The sequence below is a fragment of the Xenopus laevis genome, chromosome 9_10S (assembly GCF_017654675.1).
Source record: "Xenopus laevis strain J_2021 chromosome 9_10S, Xenopus_laevis_v10.1, whole genome shotgun sequence".
NCBI lineage: Eukaryota > Metazoa > Chordata > Amphibia > Anura > Pipidae > Xenopus > Xenopus laevis.
The window spans coordinates 26,136,344-26,162,547 of record NC_054388.1 but is presented as its reverse complement, the minus strand read 5'-3'; the positions used below and the strand labels follow the sequence as shown (position 1 = coordinate 26,162,547).

The 26,204-nt window shown below is 41.3% G+C and overlaps 1 protein-coding gene across 9 annotated transcripts in view; it reads left to right on the top strand.

Moving 5' to 3' along the window:
- ca10.L (carbonic anhydrase X L homeolog) overlaps positions 1 to 26,204 on the top strand; it is a 267,865-nt gene that overhangs the window by 78,218 nt on the left and 163,443 nt on the right. For 7 of the 9 annotated variants that reach the window (XR_005964730.1, XR_005964731.1, XR_005964729.1 and 4 more), the window contains exon 3: positions 23,171 to 23,313. Coding sequence is in view for 4 of the 9 variants with exons in the window: in XM_041578891.1 (XP_041434825.1) it covers positions 23,171 to 23,313 (143 nt within the window). In the remaining 5 variants the exon portion in view is untranslated. Of the gene's footprint in view, positions 1 to 18,408; positions 18,510 to 20,832; positions 20,924 to 23,170; positions 23,314 to 26,204 lie in introns of those variants that run through there. The other 2 variants (XM_041578894.1, XM_041578893.1) reach the window with 2 other exon arrangements.

The window sequence follows — 26,204 nt, the reverse complement described above, 5'->3', positions numbered from 1 at the left end:
TGGAGGAGATACGCAAATTTGAGGAAACACATGCAATCTCATAAGGCAATGTTAAATCATAGGGCTACCTGGCGCCCTTGGTTGCAATAACTTGACTCCATTTCATAAGGAGACAAAGAGAGATACCTCTGCCAAACAAGTTAATTATGATAGTCAACACTAGACCACTGCTGGAAACATTTAGCACGGGACACTATATTGATAATGTATGTTAGGCAGTAATACTATGGGGCTGATTCACTAAGCTCGAGTGAAGGATTCGAATGAAAAATACTTCGAATTTCGAAGTATTTTTTGGGTACTTCGACCATCGAATTGGTTAAATTCGTTCGAATTCGAACGAAATCGAACGAATCGAACGAAAAATCGTTCGACTATTCGACCATTCGATAGTCGAAGTACTTCCCCTTTAAAAAAAACTTCGACCCCCTACTTCGGCAGCTAAAAGCTACCGAAGTCAATGTTAGCCTATGGGGAAGGTCCCCATAGGCTTGCCTGTGATTTTTTGATCGAAGGATTTTCCTTCGATCGTTGGATTAAAATCCTTCGAAAATCCTTCGAAAATCCTTCGATCGATCGATCGCAGGATTAGCGCTAAATCCTTCGACTTCGATATTCGAAGTCGAAGGATTTTAGTTCCTAGTCGAATATCGAGGGTTAATTAACCCTCGATATTCGACTCTTGATGAATCGGCCCCTATGTGTGTAAGCAAACTTAAGCCTTTTTCAACTAGTAAGCTATTTGCAAGAAGCAGTATGGAACATTGATATGTCTAAGTTCCTGTCTTTCCTTTCTTCCCCCCTTCCCTTTTTTTTTCTATTATCGTTTAGTACTTATTCTTTGATTATTTTGTTATTCTGATTCTTCCTGCTAGCACCGGATGAAGGTTATGTTTATCCGAAACTTGTTGTGGTAGAATAAACACACAGAATTTGATGAGGTTCTCCAGAGTCAATTTTATTTTGATCTTGGAAGTATTGTGGCTTGGACAGTGCCGTTTACTCTGTTGTGAAGAAACCTGAGACGCATTGGAGTGAGGGACCACACAAAAATTTGTATATTCCTAGGAGTGCTGCCTTTTTGCATTATATTTTAACAACATCATTTTTTTTTTAAAGAACAAAGTCTTTGTATCGTGCAGGTGTTCTGATTACTCGAGTGTGAGTACAGTGTGAAAAAGCTGTTGTATCGGTTCTCTACATTTGCTTCCACCTCTGGGTTTATTGGTGATGTCTGGTTTGGAATGCCCTCCAAGGACTCTGTTGTTGGCGCTGTCTCCTCACTGGTGTTACCCTTGCTTGTTTCATTGGTGCTCCTGAGAAGTTTCCTATTTCTCCTATACAGGTGACCATCAGCTTTCACTATATATGAACGTGGAGCAACTTTCTCCAAACAAATACCTTTACGCCACCTACTGATGTAGGAAAAAGTTGTATACGAACTGTTTGGCCAATGTCTAGTTCTGGGAGTTCATTGGCTCCTCTATCAAAATATGCTTTTGCTTTCTGGTGCTTCTCTGTAAGCTGATCAACTACTCCTTCTATTACCTTTGGAAACAGAAGCTTCTGAGCAGTGGGAAGGAGAGTTCTTGTCCTTTGTGACATAATTCTTTGTACAGGACTGCTGTTGGTACCCTCTGTAAGAGTCTTCCTCCAGTCAAGTATAGCTTTCCAGATATCTTTTCCTTCTCTTTTAGCTTTTTTATGATGGTTTTTGCAATCTTCACAGCAGATTCAGCTTTACTATTGGACTGACTGGGATAGGGCGATGATGTAAGGTGTTCAAATTCCATATTTCTGGAAAAATTTGTGAATTCGAACCTGACAAATTGTGGTCCGTTGTCTGTGATAACAGTGTCAGGTATTCCATGTCGACTATACAGCATTCAATGATAGTTTTGGAGGTGGTATCAGAAATTGCATCTATCTTCTAAAAGTTTGAAGAGGTCCAAGAGGTCCATTCCTAATTTTCTCCATGGTAAAGTAGGCAGTTTTAGTGTCATCAGTTGTTCTTGTCTGCTTGTGGAGGTTTCATTGCAGGTGTTACAGTCCTTTATAAACTCAATAATCTCCAGTCCCATATGTGGCCAGAATCATGCCGCGTTTCAGTGCATGGAGCCACATGACACTCATGCACGCATGGTGCCGCACAGCGATGCACGGCTTTGCAAATCGTTTTTTTTTTTTTTTAGGCACAGGAGATCCGGAGAGGGGGTCTGGCTTGGCGGGGGCCCATGAGGGCTGGGGCCCACAGATTTTTTCCTGGTGTCCCGCCAGGCCAGTCCGACACTGGCCAGAATATCAAATCTTTTGCTTTGCAAAGGCTTGAATCTATGCCAATGTGACTTGAATGTATTCTTGCAATCATCTCTAGGTGTAAAGACTTGGGTATGATGACTCTGTGTTCTTTATTCAGAATCCCATTCTGCAAAGTGATTTTGTCTTTAAAACCCCAGAAGTGCCCCACAAACGACCGCTTTCTAAACTAAGGTTTGTTGGGCCAAATGAAGTCGTTTGCACGTGGATAGGAAACTGGCTACAGGATCGGGTGCAGAGGGTGGTTGTTAATGGGACATTCTCTACTTGAAGTAAGGTTCTTAGTGGGGTCCCCCAGGGCTCAGTATTGGGTCCACTTTTATTTAACTTGTTCATTAATGACTTAGGGGAGGGTGTTGTAAGTAATGTATCAGTGTTTGCAGATGACACAAAATTATCCAGCCCAATTAATTCCATCCAGGATGTGGCATCCTTGAAACAGGATCTTGACAAACTGACAATCTGGGCAGCTAAGTGGCAAATGAGATTCAATGTTGATAAATGTAAAGTCATGCACCTGGGATGTAAAAATATCCAAGCCACTTATAACCTTAATGGGACTGCACTAGGCAAATCCATTATGGAAAAGGACCTTGGAGTCCTTGTAGATGATAAACTTGGCTGTAGCAAGCAATGCCAGTCGGCAGCATCAAGGGCAAATAAGGTCTTGAGCTGTATTAAAAGGGGCATAGAATCAAGGGAGGAGGGGGTCATTCTTCCACTGTATAGAGCACTTGTAAGGCCCCATCTAGAATATACCGTACAGTTTTGGTCTCCATCACTCAAACAGGACATTACTGCATTAGAGAGGGTACAGAGAAGGGCAACTAAGCTGTTAAAAGGTATTGAAAATCTTAGCTATGAGGAAAGACTGGCCAAATTGGGGATGTTCACGCTGGAGAAGAGGCGCTTAAGGGGTGATATGATGACTATGTATAAATATATAAGGGGATCATATAATAATCTCTCTAATGCTTTATTTACCAGTAGGTCTTTCCAGCTGACACGAGGTCATCCATTCCAATTAGAAGAAAAGAGGTTCCGCCTAAATATTCGGAAGGGGTTTTTTACAGTGAGAGCCGTGAAGATGTGGAATTCTCTCCCTGAATCAGTTGTACAGGCTGATACATTAGATAGCTTTAAGAAGGGGTTGGATAGCTTTTTCGCAAGTAAGGGAATACAGGGTTATGGGAAATAGCTCATGGTCCAAGTTGATCCAGGGACTAGTCCGATTGCCATTTTGGAGTCAGGAAGGAATTTTTCCCCCTCTAAGGCAAATTGGAGAGGCTTCAGATGGGTTTTTTTTGCCTTCCTCGGGATCAACTGGCAGATGGGTAGTTAAAAAAAAAAAAAGGTTGAACTCGATGGACATGTGTCTTTTATCAACCTTACTTACTATGTTACTATGTTACTATGTTACTATGTTACTTACTAAGTCCCTGACACAAATGGGTACCCTTTCTTTCTGATCAGGCCATCCATATAGAACAGTTGTCTTTAATGACTGTAAGGCCTCATCTCATTCAGTATGATGTTGTATTTGTTGTAAACGTATGTCGGATATTTTTAAATATTCAGGAAAGTTAAACTGTTCTAGCTCCTTCCTAAAGGCATCATATGTATACATTGAGAATATTTCATACTCTGGAGTATTTGATTTCACTTGGGTTTTGGATAATGGTGCTCTTGACAGGAAGTCTGCAATATATATTTGTGATCCTTTTTTGTAAGTCACATTTAGGTTTTACTTGTGAGCGCTTTGGGGTTCATATTAGAGGTTTTTTGAAAATGCTTTCCAGTGGCTTGTGGTCAGACTCAATGCTGACCAGAGGGTGGTGAGATAACTGCTGCTTTTGTCTAATTTAACTTGCCAAAATCCATCTTTCACATCCAACACCTAAAAGACTTTTGCTTTTGCCAAGCTTGACAGTATTTCCTCTATGGTGGGCATTGGATAATGTGATCTTTTCAGTGCCTTATTCAGATATTTAGGATCAATGCATACTCGTAACTTGCCTGGTTTCTTGACTGCAACCATGCTGCTTATCCATGCTGCTGGGCTTGTGACCTTTTTCAGAACTCCCATTTTTTCTAATCAAATAATTTCCTCTTTTACATAACATAGTAACATAGTAAGTAAGGTTGAAAAAAGACACACGTCCATCGAGTTCAACCTTTTTTTTTGTTTTTTTGTTTATTAACTACCTATCTGCCAGTTGATCCAGAGGAAGGCAAAAAAACCCATCTGAAGCCTCTCCAATTTGCCTTAGAGGGGGAAAAATTCCTTCCTGACTCCAAAATGGCAATCGGACTAGTCCCTGGATCAACTTGGACTATGAGCTATTTCCCATAACCCTGTATTCCCTCACTTGCTAAAAAGCCATCCAACCCCTTCTTAAAGCTATCTAATGTATCAGCCTGTACAACTGATTCAGGGAGAGAATTCCACATCTTCACAGCTCTCACTGTAAAAAACCCCTTCCGAATATTTAGGCGGAACCTCTTTTCTTCTAATCGGAATGGGTGACCTCGTGTCAGCTTGAAAGACCTACTGGTAAATAAAGCATTAGAGAGATTGTTATATGATCCCCTTATATATTTATACATAGTCATCATATCACCCCTTAAGCGCCTCTTCTCCAGCGTGAACATCCCCAATTTGGCCAGTCTTTCCTCATAGCTAAGATTTTCAATACCTTTTACCAGCTTAGTTGCCCTTCTCTGTACCCTCTCTAATACAATAATGTCCTGTTTGAGTGCTGGAGACCAAAACTGTACGGCATATTCTAGATGGGGCCTTACAAGTGCTCTATACAGTTGAAGAATGACCCCCTCCTCCCGTGACTCTATGCCCCTTTTAATACAGCTCAAGACCTTATTTGCCCTTGATGCTGCTGACTGGCATTGCTTGCTACAGCCAAGTTTATCATCTACAAGGACTCCAAGGTCCTTTTCCATAATGGATTTGCCTAGTGCAGTCCCATTAAGGGTATAAGTGGCTTGGATATTTTTACATCCCAGGTGCAGGACTTTACATTTATCAACATTGAATCTCATTTGCCACTTAGCTGCCCAGATTGCCAGTTTGTCAAGATCCTGTTGCAAGGATGCCACATCCTGGATGGAATTAATTGGGCTGGATAATTTTGTGTCATCTGCAAACACTGATACATTACTTACAACACCCTCCCCTAAGTCATTAATGAACAAGTTAAATAAAAGTGGACCCAATACTGAGCCCTGGGGGACCCCACTAAGAACCTTACTCCAAGTAGAGAATGTCCCATTAACAACCACCCTCTGTACCCGATCCTGTAGCCAGTTTCCTATCCATGTGCAAACGACTTCATTAAGCCCAACAGACCTTAGTTTAGAAAGCAGTCGTTTGTGGGGCACAGTATCAAACGCTTTGGCAAAATCCAAATAGATCACATCTACTGCCCCCCCACTATCCAGAATCTTACTTACCACATCATAAAATGCAATCAAATTCGTCTGACATGACCTATCCTTCATAAAGCCATGCTGATTGTTGCTCATAATGCCATTCATTAGGACAAAATTTTGAATGTGATCCCTTAACAAGCCTTCAAATAATTTGCCCACCACAGATGTCAAGCTTACTGGCCTATAATTGCCAGGCTGAGATCGTAATCCCTTTTTAAATATTGGAATAACATCAGCTTTTCTCCAATCCATAGGCACCATACCAGATGACAGTATGTGACCTTTTAGTTCTGCTTTAAGCGGTGCTGGTACTTTCTGTGGCTGGTGTTGCACTGGTGGCACTGATGTATCAACCTCTAAGTGATATTTTCCTGGAAGACATCTGAGTTCTTGAAGATCTTTATAGTCACTTGTGATCTGTTCATATGATAGGGGTGATCTTTTGGCTTTTTGAGTGTTAGTGTGCACTGTTGTTAACACTTCATGCTCTATATTCACTGTAAGCAGTCCCAATTTTTTGGATGTATCTGCTGAAAGAAGTGGCTTATGAGTACCTTTGACAACCTGAAAAAGAAGGTGATAATCTTTGACATTATATGTGCAGTTTAAAATACACTTTTCCATTGGCATCATATAAGTGTTATTATACCACTTCAGCTTGACATGGCTTTTCTGTAATGTTGGGTTTTCTTCTTTTGCAATTTTGCAGTAATCCTTCAATGTCATAAGATTACTTGTGGCACCACAATCAAGTTGACAAAGTATTTGTCTTCCTGCTTGCTTACATGTACTGAGCTTTAGTTGCACAAGCCACTGTGAGCCTTGTGTACTCACAGATCCAATGTGATGTATTACTGAAAGCACTGATTCATCTGAGTAGCTGTTTTTGTCTCTGTAGCGAGATTAACTTTGTTATCAGTCTTCTGCATACAAACTCTGGCAAAGTGATTTTGCTTTTTGTACTTGCTGCAAGTTTACCCATATTCAGGACAATGCCCTCTACCTTTGGTTTGACTGTTTCCACAATATTTTCATTTTATGCTTTTCCCTTTGTAGTCTTGTGCTTTTGTTTTAAAACTGTGTTCCTTTTTGGATGGTTCAAATGGTTAGAGGAGGACAAGGTGCTCCAGAATTAATTGTAAAGTTACTCGCCAAACAGTGAAAGTGGTCCGGGTGCACCAGCCCCAGACCCCCAGGTTCGGGGAGCGGTACAGCAGAAGATAAAGAAGCAGGGCTGACCGGCACTCAAACGGATCCACAAGACCAGAGATATTCAGTTAAAAAATAAATTTATTGGTAGAAAAATTAAAATTATAGCTTCATCTCCATCCACCCTATGCGTTTCACACCCTTCAGGGTGCTTAGTCATGGGATCGTTTGAGTGCCGGTCAGCCCTGCTTCTTTATCTTCTTCCTTTTTTTGGATGGTGTTTTGCTGTGTAGTATACATCCTCCATCTCTGCCTTGCTGTCCTGCATTGTTTGTATTTGCCTTTCTATGAACTCATGAATTCTGCACATGTCTATAGCTTTCTGTAGGTCTAATTCTGGTACTCTTAGCATTCTCTTCCTTGCACTGATATCCTTTGCTCCTAGTACTATTCTGTCACTAATAAGCTCATCATGCAGTGCTCCAAATTCACATGCTGCTATCTGTCTCAGCTTAGTGACATATTGGTCTATAGTCTCTGACTGGCCTTGGTGTGGGCTATTAAATATTTATCTCTCATATATGATGTTCCGAGCAGGCATGACTTGGCTCTGTAATGCATCCAGAGTTTTCTGTACATCCTTCTATTCAGCATCAGACAGTCTCACCCCATTACAGAACGTAAGGTAGCTATCCTTACCTTTGGGTCTTTTTTGTCCAGCTCTGTAGTTACCTCTAGTGATTAGGGATGTAGCGAACGTCGGAAAAAAAGTTCGCGAACATATTCGCGAACTTGCGCAAAAACGCGAGCGGTTCGCGAACGGTTCGCGAACCCCATAGACTTCAATGGGAAGGCGAACTTTAACATCTAGAAAAGACATTTCTGGCCAGAAAAATGATTTTAAAGTTGTTTAAAGGGTGCAACGACCTGGACAGTGGCATGCCAGAGGGGGATCAAGGGCAAAAATGTATCTGAAAAATCTGCCTGTGTGTGCTTGGAAGAGATAGTGTAGGGGGAGAGCTGTTAGTGATTTCAGGGACAGATGATAGTAAGTTTGCTGGCTAGTAATCTGCTTGATACTGCTCTGTATTGGAGGGACAGAAGTCTGCAGGGATTTGAGGGACATTTTAGCTTAGGTAGCTTTGCTGGCTAGTAATCTACTGTTCTCTTTAAACAACTGCCATACGTTGACCTTGTAGGCATTGTTTGCCCAGTTTTTTTGGACGCAGCCACTGAAGCACAGTTGCCAGAAAAAATATGCCATATAAATGCTGAAAATAGTCATTTTTCGCCATACGTTGACCTTGTAGACATTGTTTGCCCAGTTTTTTTGGACGCAGCCACTGAAGCACAGTTGCCAGAAAAATTATGCCATATAAATGCTGAAAATATAAATTTTTTTGGTTGCAGCCACTGAAGCACAGAGGCCAGAAAAATTATGCCATATAAATGCAGAAAATATGCATTTTTTTGGTCGCAGCCACTGAAGCACAGTTGACAGAAAAATTATGCCATATAAATGCTGAAAATATAAACTTTTTTGGTTGCAGCCACTGAAGCACAGAGGCCAGAAAAATTATGCCATATAAATGCAGAAAACATGCATTTTTTTGGTCGCAGCCACTGAAGCACAGTTGACAGAAAAATTATGCCATATAAATGCTGAAAATATAAATTTTTTTGGTTGCAGCCACTGAAGCACAGAGGCCAGAAAAATTATGCCATATAAATGCAGAAAATATGCATTTTTTTGGTCGCAGCCACTGAAGCACAGTTGCCAGAAAAAATATGCCATATAAATGCTGAAAATAGTCATTTTTTGCCATATACGTTGAGTCAACGTATGGCAAAAAATGACTATTTTCAGCATTTATATGGCATATTTTTTCTGGCCTCTGTGCTTCAGTGGCTGCGGCCAAAAAACTGGGCAAACAATGCCTACAAGGTCAACGTCGTTGACCTTGTAGGCATTGTTTGCCCAGTTTTTTTGGCCGCAGCCACTGAAGCACAGAGGCCAGAAAAAATATGCCATATAAATGCTGAAAATAGTCATTTTTTTGGTCGCAGCCACTGAAGCACAGTTGCCAGAAAAATTATGCCATATAAATGCTGAAAATATAAATTTTTTTGGTTGCAGCCACTGAAGCACAGAGGCCAGAAAAATTATGCCATATAAATGCAGAAAATATGCATTTTTTTGGTTGCAGCCACTGAAGCACAGAGGCCAGAAAAATTATGCCATATAAATGCAGAAAATATGCATTTTTTTGGATGCAGCCACTGAAGCACAGTTGCCAGAAAAAATATGCCATATAAATGCTGAAAATAGTCATTTTTTGCCATACGTTGACCTTGTAGACATTGTTTGCCCATTTTGGTTGCAGCCACTGAAGCACAGAGGCCAGAAAAAATTAAACCAGTAGGGTTTGCACCCTAGTTTGTAACGGTGGCGGAGGGAGGAGGAGGACGCTAAAGGACAGCTGTGTGTGGAGTCATGAGGCTTGAAGAGAAGGACAGCTGCATAGAAGTCAGAACAAGTCTTCCGGCGTGCAGTAACCCTCCGAGATCCACCCCTCATTCATTTTAATAAAGGTCAGGTAATCGACACTTTTGTGACCTAGGCGAGTTCTCTTCTCAGTTACAATCCCTCCTGCTGCACTGAAGGTCCTTTCTGAGAGCACACTTGAGGCTGGGCAAGACAAGAGGTTCATGGCAAATTGTGACAGCTCTGGCCACAGATCAAGCCTGCGCACCCAGTAGTCCAGGGGTTCATCGCTCCTCAGAGTGTCGATATCTGCAGTTAATGCCAGGTAGTCCGCTACCTGCCGGTCGAGGCGTTCTTTGAGGGTGGATCCAGAAGGGTTGTGGCGCTGCCTTGGACAGAAAAACATTTGCATGTCTGACGTTACAGACTGGCCAAAGGGCTTTGTCCTTGCAGGTGTGCTCGTGGCAGGATTACTGGCACCTCTGCCCCTGGAATGTTGATGAGTTCCTGAAGTGACATCACCCTTAAAAGCATTGTACAACATGTTTTGCAGGCTGGTTTGTAAATGCCGCATCTTTTCGGACTTGTGGTATGTTGGTAACATTTCTGACACTTTATGCTTGTACCGAGGGTCTAGTAGCGTTGCGACCCAGTACAGGTCCTTCTCCTTAAGCCTCTTGATACGGGGGTCCTTCAACAGGCATGACAGCATGAAAGACCCCATTCTCACAAGGTTGGATGCAGAGCTATCCATCTCCGCTTCCTCATTATCAAGGACTGCATCATCCACGGTCTCCTCCCCCCAGCCACGTACAAGACCAGGGGTCCCCAAAAGGTCACCACTAGCCCCCTGGGAAGCCTGCTCCTGTTGGTCCTCCTCCTCCTCCTCCACAAAGCCACCTTCCTCCTCTGACTCCACTTCTGGCACCTCTCCCTGCGTTGCAGCAGGTGCCTGGGTTCGTTCTGGTGATTCCGACCAGAAATCGTGCGCTTCCAGCTCCTCGTCACGCTGGTCTACAGCCTCATCTGTCACTCGTCGCACGGCACGCTCCAGGAAGAAAGCGAAGGGTATTAGGTCGCTGATGGTGCCTTCGGTGCGACTGACCATATTTGTCACCTCTTCAAAAGGTCGCATGAGCCTGCAGGCATCGCGCATAAGCACCCAGTAACGGGGGAAAAAAATCCCCAGCTGTGCAGATCCAGTCCTACCACCCAGTTCAAAAAGGTACTCGTTGACGGCCCTTTGTTGTTGCAGCAGACGTTCCAACATAAGGAGCGTTGAATTCCAGCGAGTCTGGCTGTCAGAAATCAAATGCCTGACTGGCATGTTGTAGCGCTGCTGAATGTCAGCAAGGCGTGCCATGGCTGTGTAGGAACGTCTGAAATGGGCCGACACCTTTCTGGACTGGGTGAGAACGTCCTGGAATCCTGGGTACTTGGAGACAAAACGTTGGACTATTAAATTTAACACATGTGCCATGCAGGGCACATGTGTTAAATTGCCTAGTCTCAACGCTGCCAACAGATTGCTTCCATTGTCACACACCACTTTTCCGATCTGCAGTTGGTGTGGGGTCAGCCACCGATCGGCCTGTGACTGCAGAGATGACAGGAGTACAGATCCGGTATGGTTTTTGCTTTCCAGGCACGTCATCCCCAAGACAGCGTGACAACGGCGTACCTGGCACGTCGAATAGCCTAGGGGGAGCTGGGGGTGCACAGGTGTGGAGGAGGAGAAGGAGGACCCAGCAGCAGAGTAAGAAGAAGAAGAAGACGAGGTAGAGAGCGATGGAGGAGTAGAGGTGGTGGCAGAACCGCGTGCAATCCGTGGCGGTGACACCAACTCCACTGTTGTTGTTGAGCTACCCATTCCCTGCTTCCCAGCCATTACCAAGTTCACCCAGTGGGCAGTGTAGGTGACATACCTGCCCTGACCATGCTTGGAGGACCATGCGTCAGTAGTCATATGGACCTTTGGCCCAACACTAAGTGACAGAGATGCGGTAACTTGGCTCTGCACATGTTGGTACAGGTGTGGTATTCCCTTTTTAGAAAAAAAATTGCGGCTGGGTACCTTCCACTGCGGTGTCCCAATTGCTACAAATTTGCGGAAGGCCTCAGAGTCCACCAGCTGGTATGGTAAAAGCTGGCGGGCTAAGAGTGCAGACAAGCCAGCTGTCAGACGCCGGGCAAGGGGGTGACAGTCAGACATTGGCTTCTTACGCTCAAACATGGCCTTCACAGAAACTTGGCTGGTGGCAGATGACTGGGAATGGGAACAGGTGGTCAAGGTGGAAGGCGGAGTGGAGGGTGGTTCAGACGGGTCAAGGAGAGCAGAGGTAGAGCAGTAAGATGCTGGACCAGAAGGAGTGTGGCTTTTAGTTTGCCTGTTGCCTTTGAGGTGTTGCTCCCAAAGTGCTTTGTGCTTGCCGCTCATGTGCCTTCGCATAGAAGTTGTACCTATGTGGCTGTTGGGCTTACCAAGGCTCAGTTTCTGACTGCACTCATTGCAAATTACAATGCTTTTGTCAGAGGCACACACATTAAAAAAATCCCACACTGCTGACTTTTTGGAAGTGTGCGATCTGGCGGTAACAGTAGAAGTTGGCGGAGTTGGCGGTATTGGCGGCAATGGCGGGTGCGTTGGCCGGCTGAACACAGGTGCCGATACATGTTGTTGCCCTGCTGATCCCTGCGGGCTGTCCTCCCTGCTTCTTCTAAGTCTTATTCTCCTACTGCCTCTCTGACTCTCCGTCTCTCCATCTGAACTACCCTCCTCTTGCTCTCTTCTACTAGGCACCCACAAAACATCAATCTCCTCATCATCATTCTCCTCAGATGCATCAATTTCTTCTGACACATCACAGAAGGAAGCAGCAGCGGGGACCTCCTCCTCATCACTCATTATGTCCATCTCTATCGTGTTCTCTGCCAGAATTAAATCTGGTGTAAGGTCCTCATCTCCTTCATCTTCTTCTGGCAATAATGGTTGCGCATTACTCAGTTCAAGAAACTCATTGGAAAATAACTCCTCTGACCCCAGTGAAGAAGGGGCACCGGTGGTGGAGGAAGTGTTACGTGGGGTGGCCATAGCAGTGGAGGATGAGGAGGATGTTGTGGTAAAGTTAGAAACGGTAGAGGATGGGGTGTGCTGTGTAAGCCAGTCAACTACCTCTTCAGCATTTTGGGAGTTCAGGGTCATTGGCTTTTTAAAACTGGGCAATTTGCTAGGGCCACAGGATTGCATAGCAGCACGGCCCCTAGCACGGCCTCTGCGTGGCGGCCTGCCTTTGCCTGGCATTATTTTTAAAAAAACAACAACAACAACAAAAACTCAGTTGGTTTTTCTGGAAACGATAATACACACAGCTAGATGGCGGGTTGAAGAAAACACTGTGCAAATAATGCCTACAAAGTCAACGTATACACTACTACAGCGGTGGATACGGATTACGTAAAATATATGAATGCTGCTTGAAAAAAAGTAACTCAAGTGGTTTTTCTAGAGACGATAATATTATCAATATTTAGACAAAATGTGAACAAGCTCACACAGCTCGATGGCGGGTTGAAGAAAACACTGTGCAAATAATGCCTACAAGGTCAACGTATACACTACTACAGCGGTGGATACGGATTACGTAAAATATATGAATGCTGCTTGAAAAAAAAGTAACTCAAGTGGTTTTTCTAGAGACGATAATATTATCAATATTTAGACAAAATGTGAACAAGGTCACACAGCTCGATGGCGGGTTGAAGAAAACAGTGTGCAAATAATGCCTACAAGGTCAACGTATACACTACTACAGCGGTGGATACGGATTACGTAAAATATATGAATGCTGCTTGAAAAAAAGTAACTCAAGTGGTTTTTCTAGAGACGATAATATTATCAATATTTAGACAAAATGTGAACAAGCTCACACAGCTCGATGGCGGGTTGAAGAAAACACTGTGCAAATAATGCCTACAAGGCCAACGTATACACTACTACAGCGGTGGATACGGATTACGTAAAATATATGAATGCTGCTTGAAAAAAGTGACTCCGGTGTTTTTTCTGGAGACGGTAATATTATGGATATTTAGACAGAATGGGAACAAGGTCACACAGCTCGATGGCGGGTTGAAGAAAACAGTGTGCAAATAATGCCTACAAGGCCAACGTATACACTACTACAGCGGTGGATACGGATTACGTAAAATATATGAATGCTGCTTGAAAAAAGTGACTCCGGTGTTTTTTCTGGAGACGGTAATATTATGGATATTTAGACAGAATGGGAACAAGGTCACACAGCTCGATGGCGGGTTGAAGAAAACAGTGTGCAAATAATGCCTACAAGGTCAACGTATACACTACTACAGCGGTGGATACGGATTACGTAAAATATATGAATGCTGCTTGAAAAAAGTAACTCAAGTGGTTTTTCTAGAGACGATAATATTATCAATATTTAGACAAAATGTGAACAAGGTCACACAGCTCGATGGCGGGTTGAAGAAAACAGTGTGCAAATAATGCCTACAAGGTCAACGTATACACTACTACAGCGGTGGATACGGATTACGTAAAATATATGAATGCTGCTTGAAAAAAAGTAACTCAAGTGGTTTTTCTAGAGACGATAATATTATCAATATTTAGACAAAATGTGAACAAGCTCACACAGCTCGATGGCGGGTTGAAGAAAACACTGTGCAAATAATGCCTACAAGGCCAACGTATACACTACTACAGCGGTGGATACGGATTACGTAAAATATATGAATGCTGCTTGAAAAAAGTGACTCCGGTGTTTTTTCTGGAGACGGTAATATTATGGATATTTAGAAAGAATGGGAACAAGGTCACACAGCTCGATGGCGGGTTGAAGAAAACAGTGTGCAAATAATGCCTACAAGGCCAACGTATACACTACTACAGCGGTGGATACGGATTACGTAAAATATATGAATGCTGCTTGAAAAAAGTGACTCCGGTGTTTTTTCTGGAGACGGTAATATTATGGATATTTAGACAGAATGGGAACAAGGTCACACAGCTCGATGGCGGGTTGAAGAAAACAGTGTGCAAATAATGCCTACAAGGCCAACGTATACACTACTACAGCGGTGGATACGGATTACGTAAAATATATGAATGCTGCTTGAAAAAAGTGACTCCGGTGTTTTTTCTGGAGACGGTAATATTATGGATATTTAGACAGAATGGGAACAAGGTCACACAGCTCGATGGCGGGTTGAAGAAAACAGTGTGCAAATAATGCCTACAAGGCCAACGTATACACTACTACAGCGGTGGATACGGATTACGTAAAATATATTATGGCTGCTTGAAAAAAGTGACTCCGGTGTTTTTTCTGGAGACGGTAATATTATGGATATTTAGACAGAATGTGAACAAGGTCACACAGCTCGATGGCGGGTTGAAGAAAACAGTGTGCAAATAATGCCTACAGGGCAAATAATGCCTAAAAGGTCAACTTATACACTACTACAGCGGTAGTAAAATAAAAAAAAGTAAAATAAAAAAAAAATGAATATTAAAAAAAAAAATTAAAGTTGGTGCTGCTGAACTACTAGGAGCAGCAGATTAGCACACCAGTCCCACTCCCCAACACTGCTAGACTAATAGCACTGGGCTCTTATAGTAGTAGTAGTAGTAGTAGTAGTAAAACAACAAAAAAATAAATAAAAGCAGTCCTTACAAGGACTACTGTTATTGCAGCAGTCAGCAGATGAGATCAGAAGCAGGACAGCTGCCCACTGCAGCTACATACAGAGCACTGCAGTAGAAGGTAGATTACTAGCCAGCAAAGCTACCTAAGCTTAAATGTCCCTCAAACCCCTGCAGACTTCTGTCCCTCCAATAACAGAGCAGTATCAAAACGATTACTAGCCAGCAAACTTTCAACTGTCCCTGAAATCACTAACAGGCAGCAGCTCTCTCCCTACACTATCTCTTCAGCACACACAGGCAGAGTGAAAAACGCTGCAGGGCTTCGGTTTTTATAGGGAAGGGGAGTGGTCCAGGGGAGAGCTTCCTGATTGGCTGCCATGTACCTGCTGGTCTGGGGTGAGAGGGCAAAAAAAAGCGCCAACAATGGCGAACCCAAAATGGCGAACGTCGCGCGACGTTCGCGAACTTCCGGCGAGCGCGAACACCCGATGTTCGCGCGAACAAGTTCGCCGGCGAACAGTTCGCGACATCTCTACTAGTGATGGGCGAATTTATTTGCCAAGTGCGAATTTGCGGTGAATTCGCAGCGAATTCCCGCAATTTGCCTCTAGCGAATAAATTCGCGAAAATTCCTTTTTTTTTTTTTTAAATTTGAAATTTTTATTGATTTTTACCAATACAGTGCAGATTGCAGAACGTAATGCAACAAAAGGACATCGGCTGAAGTAGTAACAAAGGAGGTATCTAGACAGCAGATCGATAAATGCAGTTTCCACATATGAACCAATACCTCAAAAAAGCTAAAGTGACTGTATTGTCAATTATAAAAGGGGGGATAGGGGGTTGAGAAGGGAAAGATAAAGAAAAAGAAAAAAAAAAAAAGGGGGGAAAGGAAAATAAAGAATAGAGGAAAGGTGTCAGAAATAGCAGTGCGTTCAACCACAGAAGTACATCTAAACGAAGGTAACGTGTCCTACACCGTCTAGGTGCAGTGGCTCACCTCGCCACATTTGTCCTCAGCTAAAGCACGTCCAAGTAACGGGTCCACGGATGCCACTCCAGCTCCTCCTCATAACTTCTATCCAAAAGCCTGGCTCGAATGGACTCCATCGCTCTGATCCAATTAACTTTTGTTACAAGGGTCTGTACCCCCGGTATTAGCGGCTTCTTCCAATTAGCTGCCAGTAAAGATCTTGCTGCTGTAAGAATGTGTGTGGCCAGTTTGTGCGAGCTTTTCGAGTGTATTTCTGGGATTTTCATGCCTAAAAGAAAGGTGTGTGGGGAGGCTGGTATAGTGACCTGGAGGACCTCTGAAAGCAGAGTGGCCACCTTCCCCCAAAATTCTCGGGCAACTGTGCATGTCCACCAGGTGTGTAAAAATGATCCCTGTTCTCCGCAACCCCTGAAACAGTTAGCATGGTCTGGATTGCCGCTGAGTTTACTGATGCGTAACGGGGTATAGTACCATCTAAATATAATCTTATATGCTCTCTCGGCAGAGACTGCACAAATGGACGTCTTTCTGGCCGTGTCCCATATGCATGACCATGTTTTGTCCGAAACCGGAAAACCAAGGTCCTCCTCCCATTTCGTCATGTAGGGTTGGCGATATGTAGTGGTGTCTGACGCAATGGAGCTGTAGAGACTGGTGATGAGATGAGTCGGGTATGATCGGTTGTGACAAATGGTTTCAAAGTACGTTAGTGTAGTGTTCGTGGCGGACTTAAGGGCCGTGTCCATGTAATGTCTGATTTGTAGATATCTGAAAAATTGTGAGTGTGGTATGTCATGTTTTTCTCTACATTGTTGAAACGAGAGCATTGTCTGGTCCGTCAGAAAGGCAGTAAGGGTAGTCAGATTTGCCGCTATCCATGGAGTAAAATCAAGTGGAGAGCAACCCGGTGTGAAATCAGTATTGTGAAAAATAGTCCTAAATCTGGAATTAGAAGAACTCAGACCCAACTTTATAGACACTGCATCCCAAAGATCCAAAGCCTGTTGTGACGTGGGTAAAACATTCAGGGAGGCATTTCTGGAAGCTTTAGGTATCCAGAAAAGGTGAGCTAGCTGGAGGGGATAGATAAAGTGATTTTCAATTTCCTTCCAGGGTTCGCTGGTTGGGGCATGCACATGTATCATAGCCTCCAATCTGCTAGCTATATAGTATCGGTGTACGTTAGGGACCCCCAAACCCCCCATCGATTTCGGCTTAGTCATGATCTCCGCCTTGATTCTTGGTTTCTTACCACACCAAATAAAATCGGATATTGACCTTTGGAGGATACGAGCGGACTGTTCTGGGAAGTGTAACGGTAGTGTTCTAGAAAATTCCTTTTTTTGTGGACACCACCGCATTTTTGCCAGCATAAAAAAAAACGGACACAGTTTCGTGAATTTTTCGCAGTTTCGCAAATTTTTCGGGAAAGTCGCAAATTTTTCGCCCATCACTAGTCACCTTATGATCCTCCCACTGTGATCCAGTTTACTGCCATATCTCCTGTGCACTCCATGGGACTTGGGGTAGGGAAAGTGTTTGCAGCCATTTTCTCTCCATGGCTTTCATTGCACCATGTTGGGAGGGACCCTTATTAATAGGCTGCTACTCTAAAACCATATGTTTTAAAAATTATATTTAACTTCAGAACTTATATTCAAACTGGAGATTCCTAAGCAAAGCACAGATTTTAGTGATTGTGCTCATTACAGGTAGAGAGGAAATCTACACAGTTTGTTTTAATCCAACACCACAGATTATAGCAGTAGGATGTGATCATAAAATCAAAGCATCATAGTAGAGCTCTTGCTTCATAGGAAGTAGACAAAATAAAATGGTACTTTAATCACCAGGCAGAGATTTTCAGCATTAAATGGACTTGAAGCTCACAGAACAAAAAAGGTGCTTGTCCAACCTGTGAGCCCCAGTACAGCAACCACCAGGCCCGGACTGATAATCTGTAGAATCGGGCCTCTCTGCCCTGTGTTTCAGTGGGCCGCCCGCTGTCTGATAACCTGCGCCGCAGTTCTTCACTTACAAGTAATAAATCAAAGCCCCCAGCATGAGTACCTGTCCTCAGCCTGAACAGAATGGCGTGGCCATCTAATTAGTTAATCTTAAAACTAACCCGTGACCCACCGTCTGCTTAGTGTTAGCCTTTCATCTCTCTGCTGTCGGCTCTGTCTCCCAGTTCCTCCCCCACTTTCTGGCATGGCAGGACGGACGTCACCACACTCATGCTTGCAGTCCCCTCCCACCTCCAACAGTGTAAAACTGGAGCTGAGTCTGCAGGAGCGTCACCGGCACCGGGTATGGGGGATGGGGGGGCTGACAGAGGAAATCCCGGTACCGGGAGGCCGCAGCCATGATCCTGCTGCCCTCAAACCCCCACGGGAATGGCTTGCTTTACTTCGGGTTCAACCAGGACCATGGTGAGGGCAAAGTGGGCGTGAATGGGAGGTAGTTTGCGGTGTGGGGTGAAGAGGGTCGGGCAGGAGGGGTGTATGGGGGTTTGAGTTAGACTCACGTTATACAGAGAAGCCTGGGTCGTGTGTGTGCGTGTGCCACTGGAGTATGCTGGGAGATGTAGTCCAACCATTACTGAACGGAGATCAGATGTCTGTGTTAATAGTGAAGGAGGCTCAAATGGTTTGACTCTAGCACCCTGTTTGGGCTACAACTTCAATCATGTTTCAGAATATAATGTCTGGCAGCATCTGGGAATCCAAAGTAAAGAAATAGGCCTGTAGTGCTTTGCTTCAAGAGCTGACACTCAGTTATAATGCCTTTGCTATAAACAAAGTGCCCTGGTTCCTACTGACTTGCTCTCCCTAATAAGCTTAGTCATTGAGATTGTTTTCAAAGCTGATATTATCATCAGTGTTTCAAAAGGCAAGCCTGGGCAAAAGAGCTTACAATTAATGGAATATCACGTTGCCTTTGGCCCTTACCATTGAACACCAGAGTTCTGACCTGAAGGGCTTGCACTCTATAGACAAGGGAAGGAGAAAAAAAAAGACTTGAAGCAATGGGCACCTTGCCCAATTTTGTGGCCCCTAATTACCATGTCCCAGTTTGAACACATTTTTGTGATTTTTATGTGTTATTACAGTTTTGCTAATGAAGGTGAATTGCCCTTTAAGCTGTGAGTCTTAGTTCTCCCAAGAGAAAACTTATTATACAGGGAACTCTGAGTATCACTCATGTATTATAAGGGATAATGTACCCCCTACTGTAAATGATAAGGATATTAGAAGTCACTGAGGGGTTGTTCTGTGACCATATAAAGGCACAAGGCTGCAGGCTGAGTTATACAGGGAACTCTGAGTATCACTCATGTATTATAAGGGATAATGTACCCCCTACTGTAAATAAGGATATTAGAATTATTAGGTTCTGTGACCATATAAAGGCACAAGGCGGAATACACTTTACCATATTTACATTAATTACATTGAAGTAAGAAATGCACATAGTTTTGTGCAGTTTTACTCCAATATATGAGTGGATGAGTACAAGACCATCACGTGTTTACATGTGGGCTGCTTTGATTTTTTTGCCAGGGCTGCTTTTTACTCCCAGTCCGGCCCTGGCAACCACAACATCAAAGGGAACTGTGATACCCCCAGTTCCCAGTCCCCAGTTCAGATGTGACCAGCCATCCGGGCCTGGACACGCAGCATTAAATGGCATAGTGACTGCCAGAATTAAATGGCAAAATGACCCTTAAGCATCACATGGTATTGCAACCATTTGGCATTATATGGCACAGTGATCAAAACGGTTAGGGCTAGGGCCAGATGGGGCTGAAATCAGCCTGCATGCAGGCAGATTTCACCCCTGGACCACTGGCTAACCCCTCTTCCACATCCGGAAGTCTTCTATTGGCTCCAGCGCAAACATATTCGGTGGAATTTGTCTCAAAATGCAGTCTTGCATTTCTTCAACAAAGTCCACTGAGTATGTTTGCACCAGAGCCGACATTCTGTGTACTAGGAATGCCAGGGCCTATTTTGAATCCCAGTACAGTCCTGAATATGGATATCACTAAAAGTAAGGGGGGATTGCACTTCAGCTAGCCCCGTGAATAAAGTATAGTTCTTTAAGACACTTGGGATGTCTTACTGTGCTGATGGTGTTTTGTTAGCAGGCAAAGTGATTTTGAAGTCCCCCCGCAGTTTGCCATGAAAGCAATTAATACATTCATTGGTTATGTAACTGCAGCGATGCACATTTCTATAGACAGCCAAGGGCATCATCACAACAGCAGTAGTGATGGGCGAATTTATTCACCAGGCATGGATTCACGTCAAATTTACACACTTTGCAGACTGTTAATGTTCTTGCAAAACTGCTGCAAAAATTTGCTACAACAAAAAAATTGTCTTGCATCAAAATTGGCACACGTCAAAATTATTTTGACGCCTATTGACTTTAATACATTTGGACAAAATGCGTCAAATTATTTTGATGCCCATTGACCTCGAACTTTTCGCAAATTTTCACCGATTTTTCTGTGAGTGAAACGGTACAGATTCACTCATCACTAAACAGCAACTTTACACTGGCCTATTTTTCTAATATATTGTTTAACTCGTCCTTCCTGTATTTCCAGGCGCCAAGCCTTGCTCTTACTGTGGCTGAGTGTAAGAATGTGCAACTTTTTTTAATTTTGCAGGTTAACAAATATATGGTACAAGAACAGAAGTTTTCATTCAATTTTAAAATTATTTGTTATCTTTTCAGATACGTTATAATTCAGTTATCTTTATAGTGAAAATGGAATATAACAGAAAAAAGTTCTATTTCCTAGGATTCATGGGATCAAGATGGGATCAAGTACAAGGTACTGTTTTATTATTACAGAGAAAAAGAGAAGCCTGTTTTATAAACTGAATTATTCGATTAACAAGATGGCCTTTACGTAATTTGGGACAGAAGGAACAGTAGAAAATAAAGGAAAGAGGTAATATATACGTTCGATTAATTATTCGATTAACAAGATGGCCTTTACGTAATTTGGGACAGAAGGAACAGTAGAAAATAAAGGAAAGAGGTAATATATACGTTCTTTTCTAAAGTTAATGAGGTGCAGTGTAGTGCACCTAAGTGCAGTGCTGGGCAGAGATAGATATACAGGTATGCGATCGGGTATCTGGAAACCTGTTATCCAGAAAGCTCCCAATTACAGGCAGGTTGTTTCCCATAGACTGCATAATAATACAGATTTTTAAAAATTATTTCCTTTTTAACTTTAATAATAAAACCGTAGCTTGTACTTTTGTACATATGGTGCTTTGAATTGTAGGCAATTTTTGTACTGTTTTTAATTCTCAGTCTCCTTTATTGGATTGTGGGGAGGTTTAGCTGCATGTCAAACTGCACACTGCCGCAGGATAATGCATAGTGAGGACAGAACAGGGTGTATATTGTTCCCTTAAGCTTGGATGAGTATCATGAAATGATAGCATGCAGGGAAACAATATCTTAAACTGTGGTCCACAGGAATCCAAGAGATTATTGGTGCCCCCCATCCAGGGCCGCCACAAGCCTTGTCCGAGTTAAAAAAAAATCATTGGTGGACAGGGCTCCCCTACAAGTGAAAAGAAAAACCATTGGTGTTCAATGGAACTTATTTTAAGGGGGTTATTTAATAAAGTCCATTTTTTTTCCTGGTTGGACTTTTAAAAGGGACAAAAAACATTTTTTTGTGGAATTTATTTTTGAGATTTATTAAACCCTGATGGTGTTAAAAGTCCAAATAAAAAAGTAATCCAAATGGTGTTAAAAGTCCAAATAAAAAAGTACTCCAAATAAAAAAGTACTCCAAACTGTCAAGTTCATGTAGATGTCAATGGCAGATGTTACATTGACATTTTGAAGATATCCTGATCTGCACCGGGTTTCTTGCAATAATCTGAAGATTTTGTGGTTTCGGGCATCATATCCAAAAAAGTCGCAATTTTCGGCTACAAATCAGATTCAAGAAATTTTCGTGAAATGCATTGATAAATAGGGGGAGGTAGATGAGCCAAACTAAGGCTAGGCAGGTAGATAAGGTATTGCCTAGCATGCCTCATCTGCCTACCCCTAAGTCTGGCCTTGGTCTGCTCCATCTATATTGATAGCTTTGTAACTCTAATTTGAGAGTTATTACATATTTTTCTATTCTTCTGGATAATTATATACACAAATTATATAAATACACATATAACCATATATTGCACCAAATTAGGATTGCAAATAATTGATACTAATCTAAAAAGGAATTATTTATATTATAGATGTTATGTTTTACACTGACCTTCACAATAGTGATGATGGGTTTATGAAACAAAAGTTCTTAAACACACATAAACGTTGAGAAGGAGGAACCTAAAATTATATAAAAAGCAGGTGTCACAGTTTAGCAAACAAATTGTACATTTTTCGGCAATGTACAAACAATTTCAATTGTTTTCTGTAAAATACAGAAGCGTATGGATCTGTGTAATTAAAAATGTTTTCATGGTTCACTGCTCAGGATTTTGAAATTGATTGGTTTTAACAATTTTCTTGTTGCAGCAAGGTTGACAAAATCTGCATTTTAGTTTGTAGGTGTTCATAGGAAGGTGATTGCCAGCTCCATCTGTAATTTTTAGTTAACCCAGCCCATGGTAGATGCACAGTCATATTAAATTCATGCCATCGCTGTAAGAATTCAGTGTCAGAGCACTTTATGAAAAATCTGAAATGGGTTACTCATGTTAACCTAAAGTTGAGGGGAAAAAAATTCAATGGAACATCAACATAATTTAATGCAGAAGATACAGATCCCATTGACTTCTATGACATCACAACAGGTCTCAAGGTTTTGTTTTCTTTAAATAATCTCAATTAGTTGCAATTGAACACAAAAAGATGCTACAATGTACATCATCTGAAAGTTCTTTTAAAGTTGAACTACCACTTTAAACACAAACCACGCAATGAATGATATAAACAATGGCAGGATAATGTGAAAAATATTTTCTTTCGGCAGTTTTACAGGTCAGTTTTCACTGTTGCATGTTATTAAATATTTAATGCTTTTAAATACTCTATTTTTTTTCAGTGCCTTCCTTTTGGGGATTGGTAAATTCAGCCTGGAATCTCTGTGCTGTAGGGAAGAGGCAGTCTCCAGTCAACATAGAAACCAGCCATATGATTTTTGATCCATTCTTAGCGCCGCTACGTATTAATACTGGTGGGAGGAAGGTAAGATGTTACTTTAAGTAAATATTTGGATTTTTCTTAAATACACAGATTTTTAAAAAAAAAAACATCTGTTTTTCAATATAAATTTAATTCACTAAAACAGGGCTCTATTTGTGTATATATATATATATATATATATATATATATATATATATATACACACACACACACACACACACACACACACACACACACACACACACACACACACACACACACACACACAGGTAAAGTTGCTGTACCGTTTTAGCTAGTAAAAATGTTATAGGGAAATCCTTTTGAAATAAAATATAACAAAAGTGGTATAAAGGTGATACCTGGAATCTCGGTGCTGTAGGGAAGAGGCAGTCCCCAATCAACATAGAAACCAGCCATATGATTTTTGATCCATTCTTAACGCCGCTACGTATTAACACTGGTGGGAGGAAGGTAAGATTTTACTTTAAGTAAATATTTGGATAATTCTTAAATACACAAAAACATTTTTTAAGAAAAAAAAACATCTGTTTTTCAATATAAATTTAATTCACTAAAACAGGGCTCTATTTGTGTGTGTATATATATATATATATATATATATATATATATATATATATATATATATATATATATATATATATAACAAACAAGGGAAAGTTGTGCTCACCACTATTTTTTAAAACCATTAGGCGGGGGTGCAATGAGGGTGTGACCACAAAATACATATAGCCAACTACAAGAGGTCCTCTGCACTCAACCCATTATCAATATATTTAAGACAAAGACATTTTGTGCATACTGCTACTAAAAAATGCCTTACCCTTTAAACAACACAGGGATTGTTTTTCCATATATTGCAATATATTTAAGCTGGCCAACTACGTCAAAGTCATCCCATATCTGGCCAGTCCTACGCTTAAGCTATTGCAATATATGGACAAACAATCCCTGTGTTGTTTAAAGGGTAAGGCATTTTTTAGTAGCAGTATGCACAAAATGTCTCTGTCTTAAATATATTGATAATGGGTTGAGTGCAGAGGACCGTTTTAGCCAGTAAAAATGTTATAGGGAAACCCTTTTGTCAATCCATTTATAAGGGGATTTGCAAGAGACAAGCAGATAAGGTACAAGATAAGGTACAAGATAATGTGGGTCAAATAGGCTGAGTATAAATTAGGGCTGAATTATTGTTGTTATTATGGTTCCTATAACATATATATATATATATACACACACACACACACACACACACACACACACACACACACACACACACACACACACACACACACACACACACAGGTATGGGACTTGTTATCCAGAATCCTCGGGCCTGGGGCTTTCTGGATTATGGTTCTTTCCATAATTTGGATCTATATCACTGAGGTCTACTAGAAAATCATGTAAACATTAAATACTGTATACCCAATAGGGTGGTTCTGCTTCTAAGGATTAATTATATCTTAGTTTGGATCACATACAATGTACTGTTTTATTACTACAGAGAAAAAGGAAATAATGTTGAACATTTTAGATTTTTTGTATAAAATGGAGGCTATGGGAGATGAACTTGCCATAATTCAGAGCTTTCTGGATAACAGATCCCATACTTGTATATACCACCTATTTGTAGTGAGGAATAATATAAATGAAAACATATAAAGACAACTATATATGTATATTTAGATGTATAGCTATATAAGAAAAAGAGAAGCTTAGAAAAATGCTTAGAAGAATGCCAGTGATGTATTATTTGCTGGGTAATGTAATAAAGCATCTAGTTTTGCCCTCACCTAGTAAACCATGGTAATCTATAATGCAGTTAATGCTACATGCTGATTGGTAAGTATGGTTACCAGGCAAATAGCAAATTTAAAGTTTATTACATAACCCCATAAATATACCGTTCATTTCACTAAAGCATACGAGAGAAAGATTTGTGAGTTTGTGAGATTTTTTTATTTAACGTATAAGTAAAATTTAATACGATTAAATATGCCATAGTGTAATATTTGTATTTTAGATACTTTAGATATTTTAGATACTACTACTTTTGTTATTGTAGCCATAATTTATAGTTCTGATAATCATTATTCAATATAATAATTGTTCCAGTATAATAGCTTTTATAGATCAGTAAATCACCCTTCAAGGGTGCTTTCTGTTCTACACAGTTGTAAGAACAGAAAAGTAAACCTTTATTTATGTCACACTGTTTAACATCATACAAAACAATATATATGTATTGTTTCAAACAGACCTGTAAAATCTGCAATTTCATTAAAAATTATATTCTGTATCTGGTAGCATGGTAACAGAGAATGAGATTACATGTCTCCGCCATCTGTGCAGATTAATGTTTTTGAAAACAAAGCTGCATATGAAAGGAATTGCTTTGAAAATGTGTTTTTTTTCTCCTTACTTTTCTAAAAAAATTATCCTACTAAATGTATGACTATGGAGATTTTCATTCATCCAGGTCATGGTATATCTAGTATAGGTCAATCTAAAAACAACTGGACTTGCTGAGTAATCAATGAAGACGTTCTGCTGCGTGATTACTCACCAAGTCCAGTTGTTTTTAGATTGACCTATACTAGACCTACTAAATGTAGTTATTTTCAGGCATTTTAAAGTCAAATATTGTTATATACTATACATATAATATATTGTGCGTGTGTATATGTAACTACAGGGTCGCCATTAGAAATAACGGACCCCCGTACAACAACATTTTCAGGGCCACCCCACCCACCCCAGCCCTCAAGTTGTTTTTCCTCCAATAAGGATTTATTCTATCCTGCTTGGGGTTGTGTACAAGGTATTGTTTTATTATTACATAGAAAAATATTCATTAGAATTATTTTATTAAAATGGAGTTTATCAGAGATGGCCTTCCTGTAATTCAGAAT